Below are 23,629 nucleotides of genomic sequence, written 5' to 3' on the forward strand. Positions count from 1 at the left end.
CACGCACGCACGCACACACACACACACACACACACCCACACACACACACACACCCACACACACACACACACACACACACGGACCTGCACACACGCACGCACACATACATTTACACAACTGGTAGGCAACTTAGGGTTAGGTGCCACTTCCTGGCACGCAGCGAAACACTGTACAGAGATTAACTGACTATTGATTATCGGTATCTTCTAGTACCGCGGCTCCTACAGGATGAGGATCTATGAGAGGGAGAACTTCGGAGGCCAGATGTACGACATGATGGACGACTGCGACAACATCATGGACCGCTACCGCATGTCCAACTGCATGTCGTGTCACGTGATGGACGGACACTGGCTGATGTATGAGCAACCCCGCTACGGAGGCAGGATGATGTACATGAGGCCCGGAGAGTACAGGAACTTTATGAACATGGGCTGGAGCAACATGAGGTTCATGAGCATGAGGCGCATCATGGACTCCTACTATTAAAGTCACCAAATAAAAAGGAATTCTTATTTTTAAGTCTACTGACGACTCAAATCTTTTTTTCCTGCCAGTAAAGCTCAAAGTTGAATCTAATGTTGATAAAGAGAAGTGTGGCTGGTTATGTCTTATTTGTGGTGTTGTGAAGACTGAAATGAAGGAAGGCAGCAAGTCAATTTTCTCCAAAACTTGCCAGAGGTAACCTGATGAGGTCAAGCTGGCAGTATGGAGAGCGATGTACATGACAGGAATGAGGAGATGACAACCGAGTGAAAAAACAGGAAGGAACGAAAACAGAGGATGGTGATTACTGGATGGAAAATGGGTGAGTGGTTATAATGGGCTACAGCTGCAAGGAAGACCAGGGAACAGTGAGGAAACAAATGAGTGTGTCCCAACTCCAAAAGCATAAAACCTTTCTCTTGAAGTTTCTATATTTTCAGTCTCACCAGCTTCCAGTTTTTGTCCATGAGGCAGACGTCCTGTCTACCTTTAACACTAGACTCATCACTTTCCTTTCTTTCTCCTGGCAGGTTGCTATGTTCTCTCAGCATCCACTCAGCTTGGTTTCCTCCTGTGGAAAAGTAGTTGTTCCTCTCCACTGTCACCACATGCTTGCTCAGAAGGAAGAAACGCTGCAACGTTAATGAATCAATACAATTAGCAGGGCTTCCTTGAAATCAACAGAAAGTAGACATGATGCAATGACTACAGATTCTCTCTCTTTGGCCCCACGGGGCCACCTGCAGAAGGATGAAGGTAATTAAAAAAGACAAAATAAAACAATGATTTTATATTCATGTTTATTACTTTCTGGTTTTAATAAGCTAAACAGAAGCATAATAAAAGTACTAATAGTTTGGTGAATATGTATTTTTTTGTGATGTTTAGGTAAAAATGAAGCGTGTTGCTCTTGCTTTTGTAGGATCAGTAACTCTTCCTCCAGAGGTTCTGCTAGCAGCTGGTTTGTGTTCAGATCAGCTGATCAACAGATGTGAGTTAGTCTGTTAGTTACTGACAAAGGGCCACTTTTAGACCCAGAACGTGTTAGAAAAACACAAGATTACATAAGAAGTACTTTCACTTCCTGTTATGAGGAAAACATGATGTGAGATAATCAAAGTAAACCCAAATGGAGCAGTGGAAAATGTCACACATTTCCGATAATGGCATTAGTAGAAACTGGATCAGTTTCTACTTCCATCAGGACAACACCACAGTGGACGACCGTCCCAGTTGGAAAGTTTCTCTCCAAACATTTCTCGGACAGGAGAAGTCGTCAAGTGCTCATTGGGAAGACACCAACATGCCTGTGGCTTCGTCCTCAGGCTGGTCTGGAGCTCCATCGGCCCCATCGGGTCGATTCCGCACCTGGTGCTTCCGGAATGCTCTCTGGATCACTGCTGCTGCTACATCTTCCTGTTTCCTCTGCAGGGTGCTGCTGATTGGTTCATGAGACACCTGCAGAACAGAAGGGGGTCATCCCCGTGAGTCTCGGAAACACCACCTATGTCAACCAGCTTCATGATGTTTTATTTACACCTAATTTCCCTGAAACCCGTCCATGTAACTCAGTTTTAGAGACAGGATTAAACTTTTCCTGGAGTTCAGTCTGGCCTTCAAGTTTTCTTTAGAGAACAAAGGTTACCTCTCATGAAAGTGCTGTGTCTTTCTGGTTGAATGTCGACATTTGTCAACTATTTCCCACACAGTGAAAAGGCTGATTTCTAATTCTTTTAAGACGTTTCCTGACAACTTCATTTTAAAGGCCTCAAACAGCTATTTGGATCTAACTATGGTGTTATCTATCACTTCTACAGTCAGAAGTACCAAACTAAATCTCTGAGGTTCAATCAGTGCACATCTGATTCAAAATGCTGAGTAATGATGGTCCACTGTTCTTCCTTTAAATCCTAAAAAAAACACCTCTTTAGAGGTGCCCTGGATTAGTATGGGTATTTACTTGATGATTTTGACGACTGCATTTTATAAAATGTAATGTTTATTATATGTCCCATAATTGGTGACTGTATGACTTGTTCCTGAGGATGTGCTACACAAATAAACCTGACTTTACTTTACTAATAATAAGCTTTTAATATGACCCACATGTAATTTAAGCCAATTGAAGAAGAATGCAAATCTTGTGCTTGTTACATTTTACAGAAAAAAAGGTATTTCCTTAAGTTTTTTTTCTTTAGAGTTTTTCATTGATGTTAACTTACTATGTTAAAACATCCAAATTTCCAAATATGTCAGAAAAACACAAAAACTTTTTTTATCCATTTTTTCTCTCTTTTTTTCCCCACTTGACAGAGTTCTGATTCTTGTGACCACTTCCAGCTGTGGATTAATAGGATGAAAATGTTAAAAAGTCTTATAGTGAACACTCACACAACATGTAAAGAGCACAATTTAATTAAGTTAAAAATAAAATAAAAGAGAACCTTTGTGGTATTGTTGCCTGTGAATTTCTTCTCCAGCTGGGCTTTAAGAGAGTCCATTTCCCTCTCTTCACCATATGTCTGCAAGACAACAACAACAATCATAACAATATTAATCATCGCCGTCGTTGTCATCATCATCATCATCATCATCATCATCATCATCATCATCATCATCATCATCATCATCATCATCATCAAGAGTTGGTTGTGTCACCTGAGTCATGAGTGCTTTCAGGACATCCAGGCAGCAGATCTGGTCTCCCGGGAGCAGAGGCAGATCCATGTTGATCAACCGGATGTTGTTTGGCTTAGGAATCCTCAGCGGATCCTGGAGCGCGTCACAAAAATCTGACAGCTCACTGTAGAAAACAACAGAGTTCAATAACGACCAACAGAGACTGACAGGGTTTACTTGGGTCCAGGCTGCATCAGGGAGAAACTCACCTGTACCGTATGACCTGTAAGGCTTCAGGATCAAACTCTCTCCAGGTGTTGTAAAACATCTGCAGAAGAACGGCGTCTTCAGCTTCCCTGCTGTTGAAGCTCTCCAGGATGACGGCAATGAAGAGGTGGACCACCAGCAGGAGGTGCAGCAGGACATAGGAGCAGAAGAAGACGACGCCTGCCGATAGGTTGGCCCAGTACCAAAGTGGGACGATTGTGGGCGGAGAATATTTTGTGCTATTCCACACCAGAAGGGACCAGGCCGAGGACGGGCTGAAGAGAATCATACTGATCATGCTGTCCCCAATTGTCCCAAAGTTGATCATGTAAAAAATACGCATCCCAACAAAGGAGTAGGTGTACACCACAAGGAGGAAGAGGAACCCAATGTTCATGAGTGCGGGAAGAGACATCATGAAGCCAGTGAGCAACATCTGTATCCTTCTGCCCAAACGGAAGAATGGGAGGACTCTGCTGATGCGAGCCAGCCGAAGAATAAAGAAGGCAGCTGGGCTGACAAAATATTTCTCTAATAATTCACTGAAGAACAAGCCTGAATGCAAAGAGAGAACAGTTTTAGTACTTTCTTCTAATTAAAGTTTGTTGGTTTTAAATCTCAAAAGATTGATGATCAAGAACATCTAACATGAGGTAATGATGTAATCACAGTCAGTCAGAGATAAAAGGATGAAAAATCTCAGAGACATTTTCAGTGAGAAGTCACAGCAGAGAAGTCAGGCGGTTTCTCACTAGCAGAAACCTTCTAGCAGAACTGTTTAAACAGACATAATTTGATTAATAGTCTTGGCTTTTACCAGAAGTGATCTGTTTCTTAACATTTAATTGTTAAAGCATATGTAATTCTAAAAATGTATCAAATTTTAATAACTGTACTGAGATTCTTTGCCAAAAAAATAATTTGACCCAGATTAAATCACCTGCCATTGAACTGAAGTTTGATCAAACCTTTGTTTTGATCATTTAAATTTCAAATGTTGTACAACCAGGTGGATGTCAAATATTTGTTTTGCCCTTCCTTCAATAATTCATTTCACCATCATTTAAAACTTATGAACTTTATAGGACTTAATTTGTCTTGCCCTTTTGAATATGTGTCTATATAACAAGTTTTTTTTTGTTGTTCACAAATTGTACAATTTTCCCCTTGATCAAAACCTGCGCTTGTGATCAATGGCATTGACGATATATTATTGGGCTCCTTCAGAAGTTACAATCTATAAATATATCAAATCATCCAATTTACTAGGGAGGTTAGTAAAGCAGCTACATTTATTTGGCGAGCCAGCCAGGAGACAACCTAGAAGATGAACTTAGAAAGTAATTCTTATTTTTTGTTTGTTTGTTTCATGCGTAATCAAATAAATCATTACAATAAAGCATGCTAGTATATAATCTATGTAAAAAAAATCTTCAGGTTTTCTGTAGCTTTACTGTCTGTGAATACAGCATGTTATTACAGCAGCTAATTATTGGGAGCAGTTCTGCTTGAAACCACCCTGGAGATGCTCAAACATATACAGTCACATTATAAACATGTCAGAGATCTAAAGAGATCCTACCAGCTGCCTGCAACTCACCTAAGATCATAAAGATGAGGACTACAAAGTCCAGGATGTTCAGGCCGAAGTTGAAGTAGTGCCGTCTGAGAGCAGTGATCTTCAGGAAGAACTCGATGCAGTACAGAATTATGAAGACAAACAAAAACCACATCAAAACCTCTTGTCCCTGCTCAGACAGATCGTCTGAATCCATCATCATCACCACTGCGTTCACAGAGATCAGCGCCACCACCAGGATCTCAAACAGCGGAGCGGTCATCAGGTCGAAGAGTCGAGCCTGGAACCGGTTCTGGTGACAAACAGGAGACAGGTAGCAGTCACTTCCCATTACTGCTAAAAGCCAATAAAGTTCAGGAACCTTCACAGAAAATGGAGCCTAGAACAGATAATTAGGTTATTTAATGTTTACTGTACTGGTTGGTTCTGGGGATAAAGTCGACGTCACACCAGGGACAGGCGTCAACAGTTTTAATGAGTTCAGGGTTACTCTGGGCTACAAATCTTGTTTTTTTTTTTACATGGTGCTTCAGGTGAAAGTTTTCCCTAACCCTGCAGATTTTAGAGTCTGTTCAAGCCTGGACTGTGACCTGAACACCATGTGACCTCACCGTTGGCCGTGGAGCAGCTTTCTCAGGTGACTTGGGGAACATCTTCCTGATGGTGCCGTGAAACTTCAGCTGCTCCTCTGTCATGAAAACATGTTTTCCTCCAGCGTGCAGAAACACAAGGAAGACTAATTAACTGACAGAAACCAGGTAGCCATGGCAACCACTGTAATAAAACTTATCTTGTTGCTCAGCTGATGGAGAGCATCGACAAAGAACCTGATGAAGAGATTGGCGCTGAAGAAGCAGCCAAAGACGATGAAAAGGACAAAGTACAGGTACATGACCGGTTTGGACTCATATTCGGGCTGAATGTCCACCTACAAACAAGCACAGACCAGTAACAATACAATTCCCATTACAGTTACTGGTACCACTAATTGGACATTTATTAAGACCACTTCCAGCTGTAAAACTTTTGTAGAAAATTGGAATTTTTCAATTTAACCATAGATGTGCTTTGGAAACTGTTTTAATATCTTTTTTCCCCACAGCATTTAGAATGTGAACAATATCAGAAGTTTTATTTTAGATTTAAAAATATAACCTATTAAAATAGGATTTTAGCTTTTATAGAAAGTTTTTTTGTTAAAACCATTACCATGACGTGACAGTGTAATAGAAGACAGAAAATCTGAAAACAATTGATTTCCTCTGCCTTCTCTCTCAGTGAGAACTCCAGAAATAAACCATTTGGTCAGAAACAACTAACCAGAGCCAGGAGGAGGGTCTTAGCGCTGTCAATCACTCTGGCGTACTTGCTGCCCAAATGCTGCCCCTTTCTTTCTGCTACACTCCAACTACAATGCAGCCTGCCATGAATGCTCGGGGGATAAAAGGTTTTTCTGGAACGGTACCTTATGAATGCACATTTAGCAGCCCGTTCATAAGGTTGATTGAGATCGCTAAGACCCGCCTCCTGGCTTTGACTGGCCGTCTTTCTTCACACAGCAATCGTAGCTCAGTGAGGAGAAGGAGCTTGATCTTTTCATGACTCATCTGTCTCAAAACAAACTGTCACAACATGCTGACAGTTTTAACAAATGTTTAAAAACATATTTTTATAAAGGTTACATGCAGCTTTTAGAAAGTATTGAATATGATCTAGGTTGCACTCGATGGTAAGGGTATTTTGAAGGTACTTTTTGCATAATTTTAGCTCGGCATGGGCCAATGCCTTACAGCACTGTCCGCCATCTGCATGGCAGCAGACGGTGGAACTTGTCTCGACACAACAGCGCTACCCGGTGGTGCACTGACCTTCGTGGAGTCCACAGCTGCGTAGATGATTTCTGTCCAGCCTGTTGATGTGGCCTGCATCAAAGCACAGGTCTTCATTAGAAAAACATGAACTCACTTATAGGTAAAGCTGCTGGTTGAATGAACTGACCATGATCAGCAGAGAAAGTAAACCCATCCCCACGTGGTCAAAGTTGAAGTCATTGTACTTCCAGAAGATGCCTGTGGAGCTGTTGTCATTGAGCTCATAACACTGCGTCCTGTTATCCACTTCAAAGATTACGTCATCTGTGTGGTTGGAACAGTAAGCGAACTTTCCTGCAAACATGTTCACTCCCAGGATGCTGAAGATCAGCCAGACAAACACAACGACCAGCAGAGAGTTGCACATGGAGGGTGCGATGGCCGCCATGTCCCGAAGCACCACCTGCATGGAAAAAAGACGAGGAATCAGCCGGTGCTCAAACCAATCACAGCTGCTCTGTATCAAGAAGGCTACTGGTCATTCAGTCGACCGCACTTAAGAGTCCTTATATCTGGAAATATTAACTGTCTATTGTTCTGTGTCTTCTCTATCCATCTTTTCATCTGTCTAACCTGTCTCTATGTCTAGGTAACTTGTCTTCAGGTGTTTGTGTCCATCTGTCTCCCCAGTCTGTTCATTTGACCATTGGAGTCTGCAACCTTTACAATCCAAAGAACCACTTTTGTCCTCATTACAGCTAAATAAAACAGATTCTGAACCTCAAATATTACCTGACCTTTAGAGAAAAATACATCTTATAAAAAATATACAGTATATTTTTTATTAATAAAAAAAAATATACAGCAAACCTGTTGTAATTTTAAGGAGCAACCATTTTATTCATATTTTTAAGTTTTAATATAGAGAAAATCATAAAACCTTCTCAAAAAGATGATGGCTACGTTTTCTTAAATGGGATGGTTGATATATGCATGTAGTATCAGCCCCATAGCAAGAAAAATAGAGCTTGATAAAAATTATTGGTACTTTTAATCTCTTTCTGTTGTGAAAATTTAATGTAATTATCCCATAAAAAACTTAAAAATATCTACATTTGTTACTATATCTAGTTTTAAAACTTCGGTTGTTTCTTTATCACTTTTAGTCAGATTTTTTAAGAGCCACTTGGGAACGTCCAAAGGTCCAGTTGTGGCTCCGGAGCCACAGGTTGCACACTTCTGGTTTAGCCTGTCTCTGTCCCTTAATCTGCCTTGCAAACTTGTCTGTCCATCTGATTCTTCTGTCCGTCTGTCTCTCCTGTCCATCTGATCAGATCTGCCTCCAGTGTTTGTCTGTCCCTCTTTTCAGTCTGTCTAGTTGTCTTACTATTCTGTTTGAAAAGTAAATCTATCCATTCCTCTTCAATAACCGATTGTCTGCCTCACCAGTCTAAATGTCACTGACATTTAGACTGGTGAGGCAGACACCAGTCTAAATGGTGTCTGCCTGCGTACAGGACAGACAGATGTTGGTCATCTGTCTGTCCTGTACGCCAGTCAGTCTTTCTAACCTGTCTTTGTTCAGAGGTCATGGTGTCTGTCTCACCCTCATGCCTTTGAAGCGAGACGGGACCCTCAAGGTCCTCAGCGCCCTCAGGGTCCTCAGGTATGCAGCAGAGTATCCCAGCATGACACCAACCGAGCTGAACAGAGATACCTGGAGGACAAACATACCTGCTGATGACACCATGGTACAGGTGAGCAGGAAGCAGTAGTTTAGGTTTCTGTTGCCGTTCTGTTAGTGGGATGATTCGTCTGTCTGCATGCCAAATCAAAAACCATTACTGTCGGTGTTCGTATCAGCACAGCTACAGTCACCAGAGCCAGACTAAAAATGTGTTTATGTTCTTACGTCTAAGATGAGAAAGTCGAGCCAGCACCAAAAGCTGCTGAAGTATTTCCTGAATCCAAAAGCAGTCCACTTGAGAAGCATTTCCATTAGGAACAGGAAGGTGAACACCTGATCTGCTTTGTCCAGAACCATCTGCAGGACTGGCCGGTGGAACAGCAGTGTGTCTTCTAACGCCTGAATGCAAACAGACTTGTGGTCATACGCTCCAGGCGGCCGGTCATGTCGCCACATCATCATTGGGTGCATTTACACTTTTAATGTTTTTATAACCAATTTGTGCATGTATTTTAAATGAAGACCCTCTGCCATTGGTCTAGGTGCAACATGGGGCAATATGTGTGTAGCACATGGGAATGCAAGGTAGATGCATGGCTTAGGGATAAGATGTGGGGAAATGAAATATCGGTAAAATATGGGGTCTGACCAGGATGTAAGCTTTGGAGTTTCAATGTGTGGGTAAAGCATGGTGTTCCCAAATGGGGGATATAAAACAAAGTTACAACATAGTCATAGATAATTTCTGTACGATGCCGGGGTCAAACCAACGTCAGACGTTTGACACTGGGGTACGATGTGGAGTTGAGACATAGGGATGAGAAGATACAACCCAAGAGAATGACATGGAGTCAAGACATGGGATATAACAAAGAGTTTATAAGACCTAATGTGTTGTTAAGACACAGGATGGATATAACATGGGTACAAAGTGGCACACCCCAGTCTATTAGCACACTAATTAGCTATTTACTGAGTCTGAACAGACTAGATTAAAGGCTACTGTTGAGTACATTTCTGATCTTAATTGAATGAGCTCTGCTCTCATTGACCTCACTAAAGTTTTTGAACAAAGTTTTCAGTACATTTCATTTCAACATCAGTATTGATTAACAGAACTGTATAAAAAGGTGAAGGAAAATTGGATGAAAGATATCTAAAAATCATCTGCCAGTCAGAGGCTGAATCACCGCCGAGGAAATGAGACCTTAACTCTGATCATGGGACATTTGTATTGTAATGTTATTCTGCTTCACCTTTTCACTTTCTCTGTTTAGTATTCGCAGCCCTTCACTTTTTCCACATTTTGTTTGTTACATCTAATTGTATTTAATTAATCCACAAATAAACCGCACTATGACAATGTGGGGAAAAATTTAGAGATTTTAACAATTCATTAAAAACAGAAAAGCATGTACTGATGGAACGAGCCAATATGATCTGATTATAAGTGGACGTGTTGTGCTTATGTTTACCAAAGCAGCGCTGCTCAGCAGGATGATAAAGATGATGAAGATTTCAAATAATCTGTGTTGTACGATGAGGAGACAAGCCTTCCTGAACTTATACCACCCCCTCCCTGCTCCCTTGGATGTGTCTATATCCTGGATCGGACAGCAACTGTAACAAACTGAAACGCAAAAGTATCGATCACCTGCTGCCCCGATCACTTCAGCATGTAACATTTAAGTTTATCCTGTTAAGGAATGAAGAAGATGAAACTGCATGATTAAAGATAAATTTTTACTTAAAATATCAGATTTTTGCACCACTGGTGGACATACTTGCACAGCAGCAATCTCCAGGTGAGTTTTCTGTCTGATTTTCGTTGTCCTGAAGCTTCTGCACATCACCAATCTGCAGAAACCCACACAGATTCCCACACTGATGTTAAATTGATTTATTAAAGACAAAATGTTCAGTGTGCTGAACACTATATAGAACAAATAGATAAACAGTATGGACAATCCTGTACATAGACGTATTGTTTTGAACTCAGATGATTCTGTTGTCTGATGCTTCAGCACCTGGTGTGGTCGACCATGACAGACTAAGGAGAGCACTTATGCTAAGAAAGTCAAAGGACCTCATGCATGAAGCTATTACAGAACTGAAAATCTGCTTCTGTGACAGTCTGATGCAGAGATCCCCAAACTACGGCCCGAGGGCCTGGTCCGGCCCGCCTCCACATTTGGTCCAGCCCCCTGAACAATACCAGAAAGCATTCAGATTTTTTTTTCATTTACCTTATTTTCCGGACTATAAGCTGTTTATATGTGGATTTTTCTTCAACCACTCTATAGCTGGAAATGAATCATTGGAAGTCTCGGTTACTTGCGCGCCAACTCTGAGCCCACAAGCAGCAAAATGAGTAAGAAACAGATCAGATGTCTTTGGAAAGTTTCTTTGCAAAGGGGAAAAGGCCCAGAGAAGAAACAGGAGAATGGATTTATCCCGGACCGGTAGGTGAGTCCCACATTACAAGCCCGCTCTGCGTAACATGCGCGGCTGCTATGAGGCAATGAAGCTTCAAACTGTTTTGCCACGTAGAGACCCAACATGCACATGCGTGCTTATATCACAGACCCCAGGTGTGACATAAGCAACACACCTCGGGTGTCATTGTCTCCCATCACTCCCAGATGGGACCGTCTCGTTGCAGAGAAACAATCTCAGGGCTCCCGTTAGTCAGTTAAATGTTCACAAAAGTGAAATGTTCATTTTTGTGGCGCATCTGTATCTTATTTTGAAGGGATATATATAAACGTTACCATAGCAACCAGAGTCAGAGCGTTTGGGCAGTGGTCGAGAGGAGAGTAGAGCTTGTGAGTCTTAAGTCTGGTTTAGACAGAAAGATTTAAGAATTGTCGGCCGATTCTCCAAACCTCTGTGACCACAGAGCTGATAAAAATAYAACAGGTTCGATCGGTTCATGTGTCCAAGGCAGGAGCAACACGAACCAATTCCAGTCACGAACATCCCGATTCCAGAGGATAATCCAGTAAAACTCCCAACATAGCGGGAATTTAGAATAACCAAACACGGATGACGATGTAAAAACAATAGTGATAGTTTGTGGACTCATTTTAAAGAGATAAAAGCGTAACAAAAAGAAAAGGCGGTGGATAAAAGAAGACAGGAGCAGCCGCTCTATTTGCGGCACTATGATTTGGAGGTGAATATGTTTTTTCGTAGTTAACATTTTTAACTGAATAAACATAATAATGACCTTTAGATTTATTCTCCTCTGTTCTTACGTCACCGCGCTTTTTATTGGCTACCTGTCGCATACAGGTTGTATTCTCGTTCTAAGTCAGGGAAAACCCCACAGGCTGCGATAAAAGGGCCAAGACAACCCAAATAGGGCATATTCAGTATTTATTGGGAACACCAACATGCAGAGGCCTTATCTGACTGTTCACCCCCCTGGTCGGTGGGAGCGGCAGATATTTCTGCGGCTTATATGTGTATCTTTACTGGTTAAAAAAAACAACAAAAAAAAACTTTGGGGTTGTGGCTTATAGTCCGGTGCGGCTCATTGTTCGGAAAATACGGACTATAGTCCTTCCTGGATTTATTCTGTGAAGAACCCAGAGAGGGTTATTTGATTGTGGTTTCTGGAAAACAATACATTTTTACATTTAGGCATTCCTGCAATTGTCACACTTTTTCTGTTACAAACTGACTCCGGCCCCCCAGCAGAGAAGGAAAAAGTTATGTGGCCCTCACAGGAAAAAGTGTGGGGACCCCTGGTCTGATGCATCTGAGATACACAAAGAAGTCACATGTCCTGTCCCCCCAGCTCCTTTTAGGCTTTATAACCACCGCTTCTCCCAACAAACTTGATAAATGTTTACAACCTACGGTACTGTTATTTGCAAGGTTTTCCATTTTTTTCAATTAAAAGGAGAAAACATGCTCCTCCCCTTTTTAGTTTCTCTCCTTTGGTTTCCTATATAAGTCAGATATGAATTAAAATTCTTCTGTAGAGAGAATTTTAATGAGGTGCTCTTGCCATAGTTTCTGAGAGTAGAATGAGGGGCAGGTTGTTCAGGTGTCAAGCTCCTCTCTCCTGCGACTGTGGCTCTATAGGTAGTGTAGTTGTCTTGTGATCAGAAGGTTGTGGGTTCAATTCCAGCTTTCTCCTGCCACACATTGACACTTCAGTGCAACGTGCTTTGAGTGGTCAAAATAATTGGAAAAGCACTATATAAGTTCAGTCTACTAACCAGCTGCTTTAAAATGTTCATCCACTGCAGTTGATCTTGTGATCTGTAAAAAGGCTTCTATATGGAAGATGTTACACAAGTATAATGTTTTACTCACTTTCTGCTTCTTCTCTTCTTTGTTTGTGTCAGCTTGGATTTTGAATTCATTCCCAGGAGACCCGCTGAGTTCCACCACGCTTGAGTCTTTGACTGAATCATTACTGACAGGCGTTAAAGCCAGATAGTGCTGTCTGTCTTTGTTCTTTGACTCAACTGTTGGTAAAAATATGCAGATAATCCTCAGTGCTTGAACACAGACCTCAGAAAACCAAAGTTTACTGTGACACCACAACAATCAGGAACCCTTGAAGAAACTAAGAAACTCACCTTTCTGATCGGTGTCAGCATAGGTCCTTCTTCCTGTTAGAGCCCTAAAAGACTCCAGGATCCAGGATCCAGCATGACGTTTATTAGGTCCTTGTCCTGCTGCAGCGCCTGGTTTATTAGCACAGGATGGGCTCAAGAGCAGATAGAGAAACAAATTCACCACCTGAAACAAAACCAGGAACACAGACACACTCCAAAATGTGACAGAGAGCAAATGAAACCTGGAGCAACCAGCAGAAGAACCACCGGCATTGTCACTGATCTGTTTGTGCAGGTAATTATTCTTGGCACTTTGTTAGATTTGTTAGAACAGAGACTCACCAGGAGGTTTCCGATAAGCACAACTGCCATGTAGTAGATGACACAAAGGCCCTTGTTGGAGATCTTCATGCAATCCCACATGCACTCAATCCACTCGCCACTGAGGACTCTGAAGACGAGTAGGAAGGTGTGGGAAAAGTCCATCATGTGCCAGCGTGGAAGCTCGCAGCGGGAGGAGAGCATGCAGACATTTTCTTGATAATTCTGCTGAAAGAGCTGTGTGCCGACCACGGCAAACATGAAGGCCACGAAGACCAGAACCACACTGAGGTTTCCCACTGAAAACCAGGTAATCTTCATCAGCAAGTGCAAGGCGGACCACCAACGACCCAACCTCAGTGGTCGCAACTGGACGAAGATAGCAGTGACAGGTCAGAACAGATCAGCGGGGGAAAACGTATTTATTTAACACCGGTGATGGTGGTGATGTCATCATCATACTGACCAATGCCACTGAGAACAGAGACAGACCCTCGATGCCAGACAGGAAAAAATCCAACAGGCTGTGGATGACGATGATGAAGTCAAAGATGTGCCAGCTCACCTGTAACCATGGCGATAGATTCAACAGCACCATTACAAACACCTTACGTAAAAATCACAAACTGCATGTAAAGGACATGTTTGTGACCAGACTCAGAATAAAACTTCCTCCATTCAGCTGTCCGGCTACCAGTCAATGTTTGGTGCTAAGAAAAAATAATAATAATTGGATTGAATTAACAAAAATATACATGCATGGCAGCTCTGAGTTTCCAAAAAGCATGATACCGAAACTTCTATTAGATAAAAGATGTTTCAGTATCAAGTGAGGTCTGGGAATTGATGTTGACAATGTTGGACTGATATTCAACAAGAAGGTTTAATTTTATTCACTTCTCTCACCTTGAAGTAGCCTTTAATGCCCAGAGCCAGAACTTTGAGGAGAAGTTCGGCTGTGAAGATCGCAGTGAAGACCTGGAGGTCAGAGATCAAAGGTCACTTTGAATCCATCTTCTCATCAGCTTAGGTATCTAACGAAAGAGCGGCATAACTTGGACCAGAAGTGTAAAACTGTGCTAAAACCTGACTGAAACTACTAAAATTAATATGAAACTGAACAGAAATTGTGATGACAAGAAAACCTGAGTCAAGGTGGACTAAGCCTGCCTGAAAACAGAACTCAAACTAGCCTAATACGGCACAGAAAAGAAACTAAAACCATAAAAATAGAGTGAATTGAAAATCACGCAAAAGTGACACTGATGTGCTCCAAAACTGGACCATATATATCAAATAAATCCCATCTGTATCACTAACCAGATGCAAATTGGCCAGCTTCCATTGAAAATCCATCGTCATTCTATGATGTTCCACTGCCATGAAGACAGTGTTGATGATGATGCAAACAATAATTCCCAGATCAAAGAACTGACTCAGGACAAAGGGGCGGAGCTTCAGTTTGAGCCATTGGGAGCAGATGCAGCATTCGCCCTGCAAGATTCTGTCTGCGCAGGAGCAGCAGGAAGGCTGGACCTCGTCCTTAGTATCTGAAGCACAAAGGTTACAGTAAGACCTGCAAGAACTTCCTACATCTGAAAGGTCACTGCGCTTATCCGAAGCAACCGTCATTTACCTTCCACAGTGATGTTCTCCTGATCGAGAGTCCTTGCTGCTGGTTTCTTCTTCTGTGGTGAGTTATGTCCTCCCAGCAGCTTTGTCTCACCAGTGACCTGTTGACCGAGGAAATGTTCACTAAATATACGTGAACGAACCAGATCCCTGTTATACTGTTAACATATGCTCTGCACGCATTGTTTGTTGTGACACAATTTATTTCAGCATTGAATGAAGACATTTTTTTTATCAACAGCAAATGACACACAAGGCCCACGAGAGGTGAGCAATTACAACAAAATAATTGCTCAACTGAATCAAAGGCAAATGTTTCTATAAAGCATATTTACGTTTATACCAAGTCTTTTCTTGACTACTGTTTTGCCAAACAAGGAAGTGGAACCTTTAATTTCTACACTTTTCCAAATTAGGATTGAATTTTACCCCAACTTAGTGGTTTTGCCAGCAGTCAAGCAAGTAAATATATTGTCATGCTGTAATTAATTATATTTTTTCTATTAGCCAGAAAGGACCCTGTATCGTCTAGAAAGATTTGCCACTTTATCAACAGTGGCATTGAGTATTTTTTCTTATTACCTGTGTCAAGTTCGTAATTTTTGAGCCAGAAGCCTGCAGGTGGGAAATTGGAGAAGGTAGGAAGCCATTCATGCATAAGCAGCCAATGAAAAAGAGAAGCTCACCTCATTGTCGACTCTCTTCGTCAGCACCTTCACAATCCAGCTAAACTCTTCTTCTGTCTTTTTGGCCTCAGCAGCCTCAGCCTTTTCCTGTTTCACCAGTGCTATGGCAACCGCTGCCACAGAGAGGCTGACCACCAGGAAACATCCAGGGAAGAAGATGAGCACAAACACACTAATATTGGCCTTACCTGCTGCTTGCAATGTCTGAGGGATGACAGGGTGGTTGTACAGGTTAGACATGGAAGATTACAACAAAAAGAAGCTCAGTGGACCAGACCCGGTTTCTAAATTGGGATTAGTTTGGTCCTCACCAGCTGCAGCAGGACGTCCAAGCGATCCTGCATCGCGATCCTGACCACAGCCAGCAGAGACCAACCGAACGTGTCAAAGCTGGTAAATCCATACTCCGGGTTCCTCCCTGTCTTTATGCAGGTGAAACCCATTGGGCAGCGTCTGAACACATCATCACATGCTGTTACAGCTATTACAGGCTTCTGAGAAAGCTGCAGTTGTGTTTACATACCTAGAATCTGAGGAGTTCCCACATAGCATATGGTCAGACTGACCAGGCATGAAATAAAGGTTTTCTGCCAGACAGAGATGTGAACTTTCATTAGTGTAATGTCCAATGAGGGTGTTGCAATCCTTCCAGAAAAAAAAACAAGCCAACAAACAAACAAAAAAACATCTGAAAGATTATAAAAGTGCTTTGATAAACCTAGACAGATGAGAATTTCAGATGTCATCATACCTACGTTGTCGATATAATCCTCGAAAACAAAGTTGTCGTAGAAATTAATTGTCTTGTTGGTGAGGAAGTACTCGGGTTGCTCAGTGGTCGGTGTGTCCATCATTCCCGATGGAGAAGAATTGACACATTTATGCTTGAGGACACCCATGAAAAACTGCATGCCAAGCAGAGCTAAGACACTCAGGACGAACACCGTCAGGACCGTGGCAACAGCCAGCCACTTCAACGACTGCACAAGCCTTTCAGCTGTCTTCTTCAGACCTGGGGTTGGAGCACACGGGGACATGTGCTGAGACATCAAATGGGTCTCCTGACGCCTCTTGCATCCGACACGCTCTCACAACACACAAACACTGACGCATACTGACAATGACAGATCTCCACATCCTGACATGCACAAAGTGACTCTCCTGATTCACTCACACTAACGCCGATGCAAACTGACTGAACTAAACCAACTCAGATTGACCCTTGTTCACACAGACATACTGGCACATTGTTGTCTTTTTTTTTATCCCATTCAGACAATGTATCAGTGTCTACCGATTTGCATTAGCTAACCTAAACCTGAATCCTAACTTTCACCAACATACACACAGCCCTAATTTAAATTCACTTCACACAATTTAGCTGAAAAACATCCACTTTCCATCACATTAGGACTGGACTTTATTCGTAGTTTTTATGATTTAAGCAACTATATCTAAAAGGAAGTTCTATAAAGGTAACAAAAACACTCACCTGGCAAGTAGCTGAAGAGCTTCAACACACGAGAAATCGTTTTCAAAGCAGCAAACTCCCTCAAACCAACAGACAACGCAATAACAGATCTGAAACACAGACACCTTCATCATAAACCATCATCATAATGAATAAATTTGCTTTTCTCTACACCTACACCCCCTGTTCAGAGGTGACCTCTGATAAATAGTCACAGGAAGTTGACGAAGGTTTGCTGAGTTGCTCTGAGGTTGCAGACAGGGATGCACTCTGCCAGTGGTTTCATGAATGTCTTGGCTGCATGTGTGACTTCTTCAGAACTCATGTAAAATACTACATGAGGTTCTACTTTACAGTAGACCCTCATTGCATAGCCATCAACATCTACAACACGTGTGTCAAACTCAAGGCCTGGGAGCCAAATCTGGCCTGCCGAGGCTTTTTATGTGGCCCTCTAAACTCTAAATTACACCAACAAGTCCCCCCAGTTTTTTTACAAATATGCAAAATTCACACAAAATCAACAGATCCCCACATTTTTTGTGATTTTTACTGCAGATTTTTCTTAAAAGTGGCCAAAAACATTGGGTTTAACTGACTGCTGCCTCAGACTTACTTGATGTTAAGTTACAGTCCGTGATTTATATGGAGAGTAATAATAAGTCACATTTAACGCCAAATATTGTAAAAATTTCTTACAAATATTTCTAAATTGGCATAAAAAATTTTGATATTGATTGCCAAAAAACCCCCACAAAATCAATCTCGAAAACCTGGATGAAAAGATTATCATTACTACCGTATTTAATTTTAAGAAATGCTAATTGAATGCTGAAACAAAAACAGCTATTTATTGATATTTTAACAGTTCAGTGATTTTATCAATACATTCTGGCACAATCGGTCCTTTAAGAACACTGAGATTTTTGATATGGCCCAAAATGAAAATGAGTTTGACAACCCTATCTACGACCACTCTTTGAAAAAAATGAGTTAATTTGAGTTACAACATTTAAATTTACTTTGTGACTAATAAAGTATTTTTGAATTAAACCAAATTATTTCAGGTATTTATCGGATCTTTTTTAGGTGTGTCTCAGGTGTGTGTATCTCATCCATGTGTGTGTTTTATTGTCTTTACGCAGTGATGTTGAGGACATCCAGCCAGTTCCAGGGATCTCTGAGGAAGGTGAATCGTCCAAAGCAGACGCCTCGCGACAAAAGCTTCAGGATGACCTCACCGGTGTAGATAATCATGAACACATACCTGTCCACACACAGGCGATGTAAAACAAAAATATATAAGATATAACCGTTTTTAGACAGTCAAAAGCTACAAACATGAGTAGGAAAAGTTTTATTCAGACTGATTGTGACTTTAACCCAGCTGATTCCACATTTTCTCTTATCTCAAAGGATTAATAGCTCAGGGGTTTCACAGCACAGAACTTTAACAAAGTGCACAAAGAAGCCATTAAATCTGTCAATAACTCCAGATTCACAAATGTTATTTGCTATTCTGAGTTCACACTTAAAATTAGTTCATTTGTTTCGCTCTTTCCAGACTATTTTACAGTTTCCTTGGGCTTCAGATGCATTTTAAAATGTGCGTGTTGTTTTTAACTTGCATTTGAAGAACCTATTTCAATCTTTAAATAGGTTACAATTTTTACATAATTGATATTTCAAATATTTTTTTTTATTACTGGAAGAGCAACAGCCCACTTATACAGGCGTCTGTTTGTGCCACTGTGTACTCACTCCACGTTTATGGTCCACAACATGTGAGGCATCGTCATAAAAACACAGTTGGTCACAATCGTCAGGATGAAGAAGAGGCTGAATACAGTGTTTATGTTAAGAAAATGTATATGTTACTAAAATAGCACAAATGCACACAAAAACAAACAAAACTGTAGCAAAAATACATGAACAAAGCATACCATACCTGAGCAAAAAACATACAAAACTAGGACAAAAACACATAAAAAGAAAAAAAAACACACACAGAAACCACAAATCCATAAATAATCAACACAAAATACACAAAATCAAGCGAGAGAAAGCACAAAATCAACACATCAAATACAAGAAGCAACTGAAAAAACACCAACCAGGGCAAAGCCCACCCAAAGCATTTAAACATTGAGCAACAGTATCAAAACACACAATAGTCAGAAAAGACAGAAAACCAAACAAAAACGAGGTGAGGGATCTGGTTTTGGTTGCGAAGGATATGGGTGAAGGAGAATCTTGATGGCGGAGGATCTCAAACAGTTGAATGGGCTGAGCAGGTAACAGGCCGGATCAGCATTAAACCTGTGGATCAGCTTCTTTTTACAGATGACGGTGAAGGTCTGCGGAAAATAATGTCAAAGTAAATTCAACACACTCAGACGACTGACATCATTCCAAAGACAATAAATCTGTTATGTTGTGCACGTCATGTGATTTAAAATGGTCAGCCATTATATCAGACAGATTCTGACTGATTGTTGCACAGTCGGGTAAACACATTTTTCTTGTAAATTCAAAAAGATGTTCGGTTTGGTTTGTTTGATGTAAAACCAGTTTCATCCTTATCGTCAGTTATCCAGGATCCAGAATAACATTTAACAAGTGATTTATTGATTTATTGATTTATTTTTATTTATTTTTGCCCTCCAGAAATGAGAAGTGAGACAAACCTTCTGTGATTGGTAGAAGGGATCCAGATCCTCCAGAGGCGTGCTGAGAAGCTCTGGGGGCGGGTCCCCGTAAATAAAAGGGAGAGGTTTCCCCGCCTGCAGGTGACTGGCTGGCTTGCTCTGGTCTTTCTCTGGCTTCTAGCATGAATTCAGGTAGTGAGAGTTGGGGTTTCTCCAGGAGTATCCGTTTGCTCTAATCGATAGTTAAATGTGCTCTCGTACCTTTTTGTTCTTCTCTGCTTCTTGTTGGATCTCTTCCAACGAGGCTGGCATGAAGCGCCTGAAGACCTCCACGCCAACAGGGGGCAGCAGAGATGTCATCCTCTGGTTTTGTAGCTCCAGCCGAACTTCGTGGTTGCCATGTAACTGGTTTCTGTGGGGACATTACAAAGCATGGACTTTAAAACTGCGAGAGAGAAGAGCTTCAATGTAGTTAGGTTCAAATTTTGAGTCGGGTATTAATACTAGACGACATCCGCCTTCCCTTAATAACAAGACAAGTAAACACAAATTGCGTCATTTCTGTTTAAATGAGGACGTTATCAAGAGAGAATAAGCCCTGTGTGGAAAAAGTGACTGATCCCTATACCTAATAACTGCACCATTAAGAGCAACAACTACAACCAAGCGTTTGTGATAACTTGTTGTGAGTCTTTTATAGATATGGAGGAATTTTTGCTATTCATCTTTGCAGAATTGATCTAATTAAGCAACACAGTTCGTTTTGAGCACGAACTGCCTTTTTAGGGTCATGCCACAGCATCTCAATAGGATTCAAGTCAGGGCTTTGACTAGGCCACTCCAAAATCTTTGTTTTTTGTTTTTGGTCAGCCATTCAGAGGCGGGCTTGCTGGTGTGTTTTGAAACATTGTCCTCCTGTAGAACCCAAGTGGGATTGATTTTGAGGTCAGAATTCATGGTTCCATTTAGCAAGTTTTCCAGGACCTGAAGCAGCAAAACAGTCCCAGAGCATCAAACTACCACCACCATGTTTTACTGTTGGTTTTGATGTCCTCTGTCACTTTAGAGATGCAATGGGACACACACCTTCCAAAGAGTTAAACTTTTTGTCTCGTCAGTTGACAGAATGTGGCACTGGCCCCCCAAAACCACATGCTAGTGTAGCCAATCCACAGAAGGATGGATTCATTTCTGTGTTAGATCATTTTATTCACATCAGCACAAAGCTGGAGAATGGAAATGTTCTACGACTGCTTCTCAGTAACTGATGATGAAACAATGAAAAGGAAGAAAGCTCGGTGACTGCTCAGACTCTGCAGACCTCGCCTGGCCAACTTCTACCAACGCACTGCTGACAGTTTCTCTGCAGGACTGGAGCTGTTCTGAATTATCTGCGGTCCTCCCTGCACTTATAGGTGAGCTTCCATTCCTCACATCCTGAAAACGTGCTCCACATCCGTCTGTCTCCACTCGGGGTGCGAACGCTCTCCACAAAAAGGCTGCAGAACAGATCGTTCCCAGAAGTCAGCCAGAGCATCAATTAGTTTTCCAGATACAAATTTATGAATTTTTCTTTTTTTTTTTTGCAGCTTTTATATTTGATAACAAAGCATCCCCACACACTCTGTGCTCCAAGGTTCCCATCCTGTTTTAACACTGCACATCTGAAAACACTTTCAGTTTCTTTGTTCTGCAGGATTTTAGATGTGATTAGGTGTTTAGGTGTGATTGATTTGCTATCAGTTTTTTTGATCCTTTACCAGCAAAGGTGCAATATTGAAAGCCCAAAGTGGGGCCCCATCACAGGCAGACAATGAGGGAAACCCACAGAGCAGGATCAGAACACGCAATATGGGAAAGATGACATGATGATGAATTCAGCCTCCAGAATTTAAGGTTCTTCAAAACAGAACGGAGCAGAGAAAGTTTCTGCAGACGGACTCACCTCTGGGGGGGGGTCAGCTGTGTTTTCATCAGATGCTCAGCTTGCTGCAGCCTGTTGCTCCAAAACTCAAACCAGGACATTTTCTACAACTTAGTTAAGTCCTGATCAGTCTCCGTCTCACTGTCCCGGTTCGTCTGTCCCAGCTTCTTGGCTTCCTGCAGCTGTTCTCCTCTATGAGCCTTCTAGGGTCTCTGCACTTTTCAAACAGGACTCTTTGTTTTTCTGTGCGTGGGAGGAGCTTCTGAAACCCCAAGTGTAAGAAGCTCCTCTATATCAGTGTGGTTCCCAACAGTGGCCCTCTGGGCACAACGCGTTACATGTTCCAGGTGTTTCCCGGCTCCAACACACCCAAACTAAATTACTGGGTTAGTAACTTTTACTAAACTGCAACAATCAGAATCTATCCAGGCTCGACATAGTTCATAGTTAGACTAAACACTGGAGCTCAAAAACAGAATGTTTAACAGAATCCATCTTTTACGTTACTTGGATCACAGGCAGCACTGAAATCTGTTAATGAATTTAGTAAAACATTGACAGGTAGTTTTAGTCAAATGTTTAAACTGAAACAAGAATTAAAAGTCTTATAGTTCTGTTTCAGAAATGATTTTGCAGCTCTTTTTATTGCTTCAGGTCCTCCAACCTCAAAGATGGCGTACTGTTGGAAAACATGCAAAAAACTGCTCAGTAATTTTAAGTTCAATAGCCGTAATCCTGTTTTTCCCATGAGTTGAGAGAGCGGTACAAGTTTGACATGCAGGTGTTTTTTTTTTATTCATAACATGCTCATAAAATATGTTTTTAAACAATTTTACAATCCTTTCACAATGTTTGATTAACCTTTAAGAGATGCCTGACTCTTTTTCTAAGCAAAGTTTTTTTTTAAATCTAAATCTTTCCAGGGGCATGAATAATTTTTGGCTCAAATCAAAAGCAGAAAAACATTCCTCGGTTTGTCCCAAGAATATCGAATCACCTGAGAGGCAACAATGTTGAACTCAGGTTCTCTGACCTGTTTGTTTGAGATAAAGAGATTTATTAAAGTTTCTCCTCGTTGCGTTATTGCCGATCGCGTTATTGCCGATCGGCAATAACGCGTTATTGCCGATCAGGACAGTCAGAGACCGTCCTGATCTCTGACCAGGACGGTCAGAGATCAGAGTTGGAACCAGATGGTGAAACCCTTGAGCAGCTTCAACATCTAAATGTTCATCTAAATCAGATGTGGGAATTTAACTCCCATATTTGATCCTGGACTGGAGTGCGTCGGGTTCATGATCAGTGATTGGTCAAGATATTGAAAGACTTTTTTATTTCAAAGCTAGAAGTTCAGATCGAGTTACTTTACGATGTGTTCAAAGTCAAGTCTTTAAGGGTCGGTATCCTGCATTTTTTCCATTCTCTCTCTGGTTCAACACCTGGATCAAATGATGGCTTGTTAGGCCTCTGCAGAACACAGACATGCTGAGGAGAGAGAGAGCTAAAGCATGTTCTCTGACCCGAGAGGTTTTCCAGATTCAGACTCGATGAGAAAAATGTTTATGTCAGTCGTTAGTGGAATTGTGCCTTGCCCTTTAAAGACTTGTGAACAAAAGGAGATGAAATTTGACAGGAAATTACCCCAAGGAATGTGGGCTGCTTTCAAAAATAATTCCCAGATTCATAGGCACAACCAACTGAGGCCCATTGAGTCCCACAGCAACGCTCCGATTCGACGGAAACGTCTTTAACTTGAACACTTCTTGCTCTGTCAGAGGGCCTATGGAAAACACATCCTGTTTTTATGAAATCACTTTCCTCTAATACAGACACACACAGATCGACCAAATTCGATTGAAGCAGAGACAGCGTTCCTTTTGTTTCCCCAACAGAATTCCTAATGGATTACGCACTTGTTTGAATT

General features: G+C 41.5%; 2 protein-coding genes across 3 annotated transcripts in view; one reads left to right on the top strand and one right to left on the bottom strand.

Annotated features, from left to right (window-relative positions):
- LOC103466313 (gamma-crystallin M3-like) overlaps positions 1-520 on the top strand; it is a 2,557-nt gene extending 2,037 nt beyond the window's left edge. The window contains exon 3 of the mRNA XM_008411811.2: positions 211-520. Coding sequence (XP_008410033.1) covers positions 211-489 — 279 coding nt within the window. The 3' untranslated portion in view covers positions 490-520. The remainder of the gene's footprint in view (positions 1-210) is intronic.
- Positions 521-1,269: 749 nt separating this feature from the next.
- Positions 1,270-21,948, bottom strand: LOC103466314 (sodium channel protein type 4 subunit alpha-like). Of its 2 annotated transcripts, none has more exons than XM_008411813.2 (31): positions 21,727-21,948; positions 20,043-20,193; positions 19,821-19,955; positions 19,372-19,490; positions 18,895-18,981; positions 18,275-18,400; positions 17,155-17,243; positions 16,414-16,674; positions 16,186-16,249; positions 15,974-16,115; positions 15,663-15,866; positions 14,981-15,077; positions 14,665-14,894; positions 14,251-14,322; positions 13,811-13,909; positions 13,366-13,713; positions 13,045-13,207; positions 12,776-12,930; positions 10,234-10,306; positions 9,925-10,079; positions 8,675-8,848; positions 8,369-8,479; positions 6,950-7,225; positions 6,820-6,873; positions 5,742-5,879; positions 5,563-5,667; positions 4,973-5,243; positions 3,375-3,927; positions 3,145-3,289; positions 2,931-3,008; positions 1,270-1,944 (listed from the first exon to the last, which is right to left on the bottom strand). In XM_008411813.2, the coding sequence occupies exons 1-31, from the start codon at positions 21,804-21,806 to the stop codon at positions 1,771-1,773; spliced, it is 4,929 nt and encodes a 1,642-aa protein (XP_008410035.1). In that variant the 5' UTR covers positions 21,807-21,948; the 3' UTR covers positions 1,270-1,770. The 2 variants fall into 2 exon arrangements, with proteins under 2 accessions (XP_008410035.1, XP_008410034.1); XM_008411812.2 differs by having other exon boundaries at positions 19,821-19,958; positions 21,727-21,947.
- Positions 21,949-23,629: the final 1,681 nt, after the last annotated feature.

This window comes from Poecilia reticulata, linkage group LG6 (assembly GCF_000633615.1).
Source record: "Poecilia reticulata strain Guanapo linkage group LG6, Guppy_female_1.0+MT, whole genome shotgun sequence".
Lineage (NCBI taxonomy): Eukaryota > Metazoa > Chordata > Actinopteri > Cyprinodontiformes > Poeciliidae > Poecilia > Poecilia reticulata.